The following is a 10,546-nucleotide window of genomic DNA, read 5'->3' on the forward strand; positions in this document are numbered from 1 at the left end:
CTCAAGTTCAGTTCGTTGGCTAGGGACGCGTCTACACTTGTGGCTGGGGAGGACTGGTGTCCCATTGCTCCATCTGTCGCTCCACTCTGTCCCTATACATCTGTTTAGTGTCTTGTACAACGCAGATTGTACAACATCGCTTTGTGACTGTCCATATTTCCGGATACAAGACCGTCTTTGTAAGCGGCCATGTGAGCATTCACAGTGCCACGGATTAATCAACCCACGGTTTCTGGTTCGAATATCCAAACTTTCACCGTGGGTTTCACTGTGGGAACGATGCTATCTGCTAACATACCTATGAAGCACATAGCTACTTCCGTAAACTTGCTGACGTCACGGAAAAGGAGAGGGATGTAACCAGGAGGGTGTTGGGTTGTGTTCAAAGCAGGTGTTGGTGGTGTGTGTGTGTGTGTGTGTGTGTGTGTGTGTGTGTGTGTGTGTGTGTGTGTGTGTGTGTGTGTGTGTGTGTGTGTGTGTGTGTGTGTGTGTGTGTGTGTGTACAGAACCTGTCCCAATTGCTTCTGGTGTATAAGGTTGGTATTATGTTGTGGCGCCTCCAAACAGCGTAAAAGGCCCCGAAGCCACCCCTGAGTCCCGCAGCCGTACAGACACCCCATGGCTGCAGGAAAGCCCCAAGCACCCCGCCCTGCAGCCACAGAAGAGCCCCCAGAGAAGCCGGAAGCCTGCGGTGCAACCCCCACGCCTGGCACCGAGGAGCATAACCCAGTTCCAGGGAGCGCACACATACAACGCACAAAACCCCGGCGCAGAACCTGGGCGACAGGCCCCAGGCATGGACCGTAGGCCCGGAGCCAGTTCTCGCGCCAACAGACTGACACCCCGTCCGAACCGCCTGGCCGCAGGCTAGCCAGCGGGATCCCCATGCCAGGCTGTGCCCCCCGCAAGAGCGAGGTCCGCCCCACCCGGCCGCAAGCGCCCATCGACATAGCCGAGGGTGCTCAGTGCAGGGCATCTGGACATTAGACCCCCACCCCCTGCCGACGCCAACAGGCTGCCAGGCCCCCACCCCCCGGGGCACCCACCGCAGAGAAGCCGCGCAGCAGGAGCAGAGGCCAACAGCCGCTGTCTGCACCCAAACCCACAACAGTAAGCAGGCCCCCCAAGGGGCCCGGAATGCACTCGGCGGCACTCTCCGCAGCCCCGCCAGGTCGCAGCATGCCAGAAACCACCAGGCGCAAGCCACCAGGAGATTTGTGTGCCATTGTATGTGTTCTAGGCTAATATGAGTGGAATTAAAATTTCGGGATGAACGAGACAGGACAGGAACGTGACGGGCAAAATCGCAGCCGCCCACCACATCTCCACCCACATAGCTCGCACCCCACCCGACCCGCAAACCCAAGGCCTATTGTGTGGTGTATGTAATGAGTATGAATTTTGTCACTGAGAGAGAGGGGCGAAGCGCAACCAGATCAACGCAGGGACACAGCAGGCCGGGAAGTGGCCATGGCCCGCCCCCCCCCTCCGACCTGACCACGCCATAGCATGCCCACCTCCAGTACCTGGAGGCACCCAACGCACAGCGACCAGCCACGGGCACAGAGCGGCCCGCCATGCTCCTCTGCCAGACTGGCAGCTCCCTGCCCCTATCAGGCCCCTGGTAAGCCCCCGGCCGCCACACATGCCGACCACAGAACAGAGGGCAGCAGACGGCCCCCCCACCCACAGCCCCTACTGAGAGCACCAGAGGACAGATGCCCAGGCAACCCGGTGCGACGACAATCTGCCCAGTTTAATGTTGTGTAATGTGCGATTCTTTTGCCCTTGATTCGTCAGACATAGATGTGTACATATCGGAGGCGAAACTCAACCTTAAAATCGCAAGATTGCAATAATTTCTATATAAGTTTGAAAAACATTGACCTGCCAATACATGAATGCCACTCTTTAGACTGACTTTCCCTCTCCGTCTCTATCTCTTTTGATTTCTTGCTGTCCCCCCTTCCTTCTTGTGCTAGGTGGTGCACCTCCATCTCACGGAGAAGCCTGTTAAGCCTCAGACCCCCTCCCTCCCTTTCTCGGGCTGCCCCCTCTGCTCCCACAAGCCGTCCAACCCCAGTGGCTACGAGCAGCACCTCAGGCAGTGTCACCACATCATACCAACCATACACGCCATCCTCAAGACACCGGCATTCAAGTGCAGGTATTGCCTCGGCGTTTACACAGACAAATCGACCACCAGCACCATCTCAATCCATGTCCAGAAGTGTCGCTGTGCCCCAACCAGTGTCAAGGAGGCCGAACGGCTGCGGGATCCGGAGCGGCACTGCCCAAACAGAGCTGTTCGTCGAGCAAGGTTGCATATGCTGTTGTTATTATTTCAATCTAATTACAACCTCTGTCCCTGCAGTGACAGAGATTTCTCTAGAATCTCTGTTTGTAGGGAAGTGTGATTCAAGGACATTTCTGTCCAGCTCCCCCTACTGCCTTTCATTTTGTCTACTAGTCTATTCACAGATTGCACATAGCCTGAAGCCTGGAAACTATGATCTTTAAAAGAAGAACACACAGTAGGGGTGTATCGTTGCGCAAACCTTTGCAGTACAAACATAATGATTCATTGAGCTTTCCTTTACTTCACTCAAAACACCAGTCACCAATCCCAGCTTTGCTTGACGTTTACAGTTTAGTTTGACGCCGACACTCGCTCAGGACCCGCATGTGTAGCGTCAAGTAGCACATAGCAGCCATAGAGTTAAATGATAGCAGCAGGAAGATGGACGGCTATGGGATTGAAAGATTAATAGAAGAAAATCTCCACTTGCTCATGCTGGCTGTTAGAAAAGTCAAAGCCAAGCATCTCTGACACAATAATTTGCAGCTCCTTCAAAAGATACAATGCAGAGCATTGGAAATTCTAATTCTTTGAAATTATTTTATTTAGACAAGCATCTGCTTTTAAAGGCTGATTTATTTCATAAAAGAAATTGGTAACATTTGCACTTAAAACTTTCTGAGAAAGAAAATGAATAGAATAAACAATATGCTATTAGTCACCCTTTAACTCATTGGCGCTTTAAACTGTGTGGAACGTAAAGCAATCTTTAGGGAAACCAACAACGAAATAGCAAATCTATACTTTAAAGTATATCCATTGTATGCATAAGGCTTCTGGAAGATTCTAATGTTGTTAATTTTGGGGGAGAAGTTGTAAAATATTCGACCACTCGGCAGCAGTTGTATTTCCTCATTCTGGATGGCCAAATGTGGAGACTTTAGTTTTTTTTTCTCAAACAAGGAATTCAAACTCACAAAGGTGTTCTTGGTTCCACAGAGAAGGACAAGCTTTGTCCCGTCTGGTGAAAAAGCCCCCTACAACCGCTGACCTGGAGGTTCCTGCGGGCTTGTCCCTGAAGCCTGTTAAGGAGAGGAGGTCTTTCCTCTGCCACTACTTTAACAGAAACCCTTACCCTACCAGCAAGGAGATGGGGGTAAGGCACATTTTCTTAAACATATACAGCAGAAGCAGTTTTCCTTTTTGCGTCAGCTGATATTATATAATTTGCATTTATAGTGTGCCAATTTGATAGTTTTAGTGGAAAGCAAAGCTGAGCTTGCTTAAGGGGGGGTGGGTGGGCGGTAAATACAGTATCGCTGGGTGGGTAAATTCTGTCATTCGCGATTATATAGACGAGGATATCAGCGTTAATTGGCAGGTCCGTTCTCTGTACAGCACAACGTGTTAATAACACAAGAACGTTATTATGGTATGATATTATCATGTTCCAGATCCCACTTCAGTGCAGGTGTGCTTTAAAGTAGTGATTCTCAAAGTGGGGTTTGGGGATCCCCAGGGGTCCTTGGCACTTTTTGGGAAAGAATAAAAAAACTTGAAAAAAAAAAGTGTCCTTTGAAGCAGTACATCTTTTAATTTTCAGAAATATAATATATATTTTATGCAATATATACATAAATAATTATCTCCTTTTGAGGCAAACAAATCCCGCCACCATGCATGCGCCTGTCTCTTGAGTGCATTTCTCTTAATTTGTGTTTATATTTTGTGTAGCAACAATGTTACTTGTTAGTTGCATTGAATACTTTATTTTTATATTCTGTTTTTTGAAGTGGTGCAATGCAAATATTTCTAATGCATTTTTCTTGAAGGTTTTTCCACGTGTAGTAGTGTGAGAAATAAGGCCTAATATCAAAACATTTAGGGAAAAACTGTACATAAGGGGGGTCCTCGGTTTATTTTTGCTCATATAAGGGATCCTTGGATGGAAAACATTTGAGACCCCCTGCTTTTAAGTGTCGTAGCATTGGCAGAGTTGGACTGCGCTGGGTATGTGGTGTTTCTTGGCATTCTTGCATGCTCCTCTATATTCTCGGAATGTGACAGCTATTAACTTTTATCCCAAACCTGCCGGATTTGGATTTTGATATCTTGGGTTTATTTATTTATTTTTTTCATAGATTCTGGCAACTCGACTGAAGCTAAACAGGCCCGGAGTGACCTCACTTTTCAGGAATAATCAGAAACGTTGCCTGCAGGACTGCAAGAGACGCCGGATCAAGATCCCACTGGGGTTTGACTCCAGCCAGTTCAAATTGCACAAGCACAGTTTGGATCTTCCCGGGAAAGAGCCCAGGAGTTCTGACCATGCAGGTATGTTCTATTCTGTCCATATCTGAGTATACACCTTTTTTCACAGTGGACATTTTCACATTCCTCGAAGGCTTACCCCCAATTCACATCATACACACGTCTCGCGGTTTGTCGATTCATCGATTCACACGGAGTCTGTCTTTATTCTGTCTACAACACGCTACCGAAAGCAGCACTCTCAAGACTTTCTACTGAAACTACAAATTGTGGAATGTATCAACCTTTGATTGGTAAGTGAAACTTTGCTTTGGTTTTCAACCCTTTGCTTTTCATTTCAATCGCATTTGGAGTTTGTTTGTTTTTTAACATAGTTGGATTGGTTCGTGAGTTTAGCTTTCATTGTTTATATTTCACACAACAGCTTCTGGCTTGAGTACAACATGTTTTACGCCGCAATGAGTAATCTATACTGTATATACACATTGCAGCTATTGACAAGAGGAAGGCGGTGCCTGTTCTTCTCCGTGGGTCCGAAGGGGAAGGCAGGGGCGGCAGCGGTAGGTTTATCCTATTGACCAGAGGAGGAGGAGGATGCAGAGATTTTCCACAATGTGTATATATGTATATTTATTGAGCTGTTTCTTTAATAAAGTGTTTTCTGATTATTTTTTGTTATTTTTGGTTTGATTATTAAATTAGGGAAAACATGCAATGGATATATTCTTGTACATTTGATTAAACACATTAATACCTTAATGCCATATAAATAAATTGACAGATTTCTCTACTACAAAAATCTATTGCTTGACAAGTCAGTTTGACTAGAGCCCACACATAGTTGACTCCAAGCAGCAAGGAGACCATGCCCCTTCCAATGTCCTCCATGTTGCCGACAGGTATGGTACACCAGACCAATAAAGTCTAAAACTGCTTCCAAGTATGAAGTTAAATCTAAAGTCTATTCCTGGGCGTGATAGTTGTTTTCCTGCTGGAATGATATTTTCTATACATAAAGGTTTCATTTGTTGGAGGGGAAAATGTATTAATTTGTTGATTTAACTCAGTAAACTACGTTAGTACTGCACATCAATGATTTTATGTGTGGTTGATGGATACTAGGCTTAAATATTTTCACTAAGTACATTTTTTTAATGGACCTCTATGGGGACAATCCAGTTTATGTGTGCAGCCGGAAAAAATATAGCCGAGGCCTTAAATACGAGGGGCCTCGGAGCCAGTGTGAATTGCAACATTGATTAACAAGACAGCGTAACTTAATCGTCTACGTGCTTCTGACATGACCCTGACGTGGCGCTTTTGGTGTGAATTGGGGATCAGACACAACTGAAGCCAGTGACATTAATTGTGGATCTGTTTCATTTAGGTTGTTCTGTGACTGCATGTTGTTCGCTCTAAAGGAGTTGCCTATGCTGCTCAATCAAGTAGACCCATAATTAATCTTTCTAAATTCAGCTGTGTTTAACCACCTGTACTAGGGGTTCTCAAACATTTTTCACCCAAGGACCGCTTACATGAGAAAATAAACCACATATACACCAATCAGCCAAAACATTAAAAACACCACTAATATTGTGTCCCCCTCGTGCCGCCAAAACAGCTCTGACCCGTCGAGGCATGGACTCCACAAGACCTCTGAAGGTGTCCTGTGTTATCTGGCACCAAGACGTTAGCAGCAGATCCTTTAAGTCCTGTATGTTGCAAGGTGGGGCCCCATGGATCGGGCTTGTTGTTCCAGCACATCCCACAGATGCTCAATTGGATTGGAGCATTAACCCTGGCTATCCACATGATGTAGAACAAAACATAATTCATCAGACCAGGCCACTTTCTTCCATTGCTCCATGGTCCAGTTCTGATGCTTGCGTGCCCGTTGTAGGGGCTTTTGGCAGTGGACAGGGGTCAGCATGGGCTCTCTGACCGGTCCGCGGATATTTGATGCTCGGACCCAGTCGTCTAGCCATCACAAACAATCTTGTCAAAGTCGCTCACATCCTTACGCTTACCAATTTTTCCAGGAAAAATCTGAGCATTGAAACGGTGTAAGTGCAGTTTAGCTTGTTCTGAAACTGGAGCACCCCCTCTCTGCTCAGAGCTGTCGAAACTGTTGCAACTTTACAGTCCTGTACAGAGACTTTGAGGGGCAGCTCCGGTTCTAGGCATTTTGTCACTCTGGGCAAATGGAACAGCACAGCCGAGCCACTGTGCACAAATCAAAGGTGCGCCGAGTGCGAGGTTCACGAGAAATTCATCATGAATATATCTTGCCCAGCCAATCTGCTACCTAGATGCCCATTCACACTTAAAATAACAAAACGCTCCTGATTAAAAAGGCCACGTGGGATCCCTGGGGCACCGTGGGATCACTGCGTGTAAATGCCACTCTACATGCAAATCTTCTGATTATAATATATCAATGTATAATATAATCTCAGAGAAATATTAAGATTTATTTTGTTTCCTTGTATAGAAAATGAAAAATGTAAAGCTTACTCAGAGAATTGGAGTGGAGTTTATTTCGTTTCTTTTCTAGACAGCAGTGTGCGCTGGGGGGAAAAAAAAATACCCTGTGCGTCTCCACTGTCGGGACAGTGGGCACACGTCTCCCTGTTGCTTTCCGTTGCTATGGGACTTAAGTAAAAAATGGGTGTTTTTGTAGAAATACTTGTAATACACAAACTGTGAAATAAGACAACCCCGTCAGTTTTTTGTCTGTGAGTTGTCTAAAACGAGCCTTTCAGTTTTGTCTCAGTACTATTGTAGAGGTGTGTTCTGGTGCTGGGCCAGGGAAGGAGGAAGAGGAGGCAGGCCGAGGTGAAACAACGCCAGATGAAGTGTTTTTATTCACAGTATTTAAACAAAATGTGACTCGTGGGCCAAAACGATAAAGGGCCAGTATGGAAATAGTCCGCTAGATCTGCGCTTACGTGTCCGGTGGCTTGGATAGCGGGCTCATCTCGCCCGGTCGTACCATGTCCCACAAGCACGCCGATCCTCACTGCCGGGACAACAAACCATATATTACTTCCTGGTTTGGGGATTGGAGTCCCTCTGCTGAGCGGTCCTGGGATGGGAGCCCGACCGCCTGTCTGCAGCGCAAGATTGACCACGGCCCCTCGGCCCGCCACAACTACGTAGCATGGAGACACATTGGAATTAGAGGAAGGGGGATGGGGCAGTGATAGTGTCTGAGAAAGTCTCCCCGTTACAGAAGTGCAGGATTTATTATTTACAAGTTAAGAGTAGTCACACAAAACATCCAGTTTTAACCAAATTAAGTCCCATAGCAACATAGAAAAGCACACATGGGGCTTTTTTTTTGTTTCATTCAAGTAGGAAATGGAGGAAGCATCTAAAATGAAAACACACTGGACCGGAGATTGCTCCCTCTCCATTACACAATCCACGGTCAGAGACAAGTTTGAGACGTCCACTCTGCCTGAGTTCTACGCCTCTGTGCGAGGCCAAGTTGATCCTGTTTGGATTTACCTACATCTGCAAGCAAACCCTCTATCCTGAACATCAACAAGTTAAAGCACAGATCGTGGAATGACCAACATTTGCGTGTTATACTGAGGATTTCTACTTGAAAAATACTACCAGACTTGAGTGAGCTGACAAAGCAGGGAGAACAGCTCTGTTCCCATTGATATGCAGCATATATTGGTGATGAGTTATGAATATATGAAATGGCAATAACTAAATACACTGATTAAAAAGGGTTGTGAAAATAAAAGTCAGTCATATAACTGAATGTGTTTTGAAGCAAAATGTACAGATTTAGAAACTTGACTGTGGAGAGAAAAAAAACATAAATATGAAATCACAACTATACTCTATACACTGATAAAAAAAGGAAGTTAGCCAACCTGAATAAACTACTAATAACTTTTGATAAAACTAATCAGCTACTTATGGACTACTGTTAATACTGATCTAAGGAAATCAATTAATATTATAAGGAATACTCGTTTTTCGTTTATTGAGCATGGAGGAACATAATAAATTGTAAACTTGGAATGCGGCCCCTCAAATGTTTTTCAAAACTCTATCTGGCCTTTGAACCAAAAAGTTTCCCACCCCTGATCTCGATCATCGCCTTTCAGAACGAATAGCGGCAATTCCTAAACGGAGATGCAAATGATGACTGTTACTGAAAACATATATACTATATTAAAAACACTAAAGCACTGTACTGTCATGTTAACACATTGCGATGTACTTCTGTATTTCTGTTCCCAGGTCTTGAAGCAAAACCGACCATTGCATCTGAATGCAAGCAGGGACCTGTGGCAGCAGTTGAACATGGACCCCAGACCGACCACATATATGCAGGGGCCAACGGCCTTGGTTGTCTTCCGGGCCCGGAAGGAGAGTCCAAGGCACAGCGTGGGTGGCAGCACAGTAAAAGGCTCAATCAGATTCCCATTGCTGAGCTGTCCAGCTCCATTTTGTCCAGAACGCAGCGAGTCAGCAAAACGGTCTGAACGGAAGTGGATGGAACTCTACTCCACTTCAGATTTTAGAACGGACATAAACTGGAACGCCTTCTTCAGTTTGTTCAAGGGGTGTCTACATAAAAGCAGCCGAGTGGTTTAAACAAATTGACAAGCTGCGTGCCATGAACTGACAAGGTTCTCTCATCCAGAGGAGTGAAATAGGACATTTAAACATGCAACGAACGTAGCTAAAACATGTGAAGCCCTCATTTTGTGTTGCCTTGTAAACACGAGGCACCTGTGACATACAGATGAATTGTAAAAGTTGTTTTTTTCATAAGCAAACCCATGGTTTTGTTGCCAACCATCAATGTAATACATGATCTCAACACAAATGAATATTAAAGGCAGACAGTTGACTTCAATTTGTCTTCAGTTTAGAATACTTTCTTAGCAGCTCGCACATGGGACAATTTCGGCAAAGAAAGGGGCTGTAACCTGGTGGGTCTCCCTGTGCTTTCCGGAGGTTTCACTAGAAGGCAACAAATGCATTGGACTTAATCATGAGCGTAAATTCCTTGTACAATAAGTCTGAATTAAGAATTTTTGAAAGGACGTGTGTACCACATGGCACATCTGTCCACTGAAACCAGCAGCCATTACTACCTTGGGATAGAACCTTCTAAAGTTGCTGTGCAGTCCATGATGGACCAGTGATCCATTTTTTTTGGATGAAAGCCGAGACTGAGACTTAGGTGTGAGTTTAGTTGCAGCATTTATCGCTATCGGGAAAACAAACCCAATTAAGCTTAATCCGATAAACCACTTCAGCAGCTAACTTGGAACAAAAATGTAATGTTACCGCCCCCCCCCCTCTTTGTCCAATGCCTCTGTAAATTAACACATTTCTTTAAATGTTGTCCTCCTGCGACTGCCTGCTTGTTCTGTTGTGGCACATGCTGTGGCCATCTTGAGTTTACAACTGAAGTCCTCAGTAGTTTTCTGAGATTTTCGGACTTTGTGTTTGAGACCCCTGACTGCCATCGTGGCCAATGGAGCAGAAGCTTCCCCTTATGACAGCAAAGGTGTAACCTGACGGTCCACACAGTGATAAAATGAATAGATTTCCTGGTTGTGCTGAGCTACACTGTAAGGTCTTATTCCTTTGCTGTGATCTGCAGTTAATTATTGCGTTTCTTTTTGTTTCCCATTGAACAATAAAGTATGTGTTACACCCACTGACTCAGAACGGATGTGAACCCACAAGCTTGACACCAAAGCAATCAGGTAAGAAATTAAAGTACACAAGGTTTATTCCAACAAACAGGCAGGGGTGAAGTGCTTAAGTGGCTTGAGTTGCGATACGTGGAAGGTGGAATGGATCCAGAGAGACCAGGGAAGACGTAGGCAAACAGCAGGTGGTTGATGATTTTGGATATGGGGAATGGACCTACGAAGCATTGAGCCAGCTTTCTGGACTCAACGGAGGCAGAAGTTCTGCATAGAGCCAGGCCCT

At 45.5% G+C, this 10,546-nt stretch overlaps 1 protein-coding gene across 4 annotated transcripts in view; it reads left to right on the plus strand.

The window, feature by feature from the left end:
- LOC307234270 (activity-dependent neuroprotective protein 2a-like) overlaps nt 1-9,455 on the plus strand; it is a 66,833-nt gene extending 57,378 nt beyond the window's left edge. The window contains exons 13-19 of one of the 4 annotated variants that reach the window (XM_080005908.1): nt 1,983-2,167; nt 2,252-2,320; nt 3,299-3,455; nt 4,441-4,633; nt 4,807-4,863; nt 5,062-5,130; nt 8,834-9,455. In XM_080005908.1, coding sequence (XP_079862034.1) covers nt 1,983-2,167; nt 2,252-2,320; nt 3,299-3,455; nt 4,441-4,633; nt 4,807-4,863; nt 5,062-5,130; nt 8,834-9,078 — 975 coding nt within the window. In that variant the 3' untranslated portion in view covers nt 9,079-9,455. Of the gene's footprint in view, nt 1-1,982; nt 2,321-3,298; nt 3,456-4,440; nt 4,634-4,806; nt 4,864-5,061; nt 5,131-8,833 lie in introns of all 4 variants that reach the window. The other 3 variants (XM_080005906.1, XM_080005907.1, XM_080005909.1) reach the window with 3 other exon arrangements.
- Nucleotides 9,456-10,546: the final 1,091 nt, after the last annotated feature.

The sequence above is a fragment of the Zeus faber genome, assembly GCF_960531495.2.
Source record: "Zeus faber genome assembly, chromosome: 8".
Classification (NCBI taxonomy): domain Eukaryota; kingdom Metazoa; phylum Chordata; class Actinopteri; order Zeiformes; family Zeidae; genus Zeus; species Zeus faber.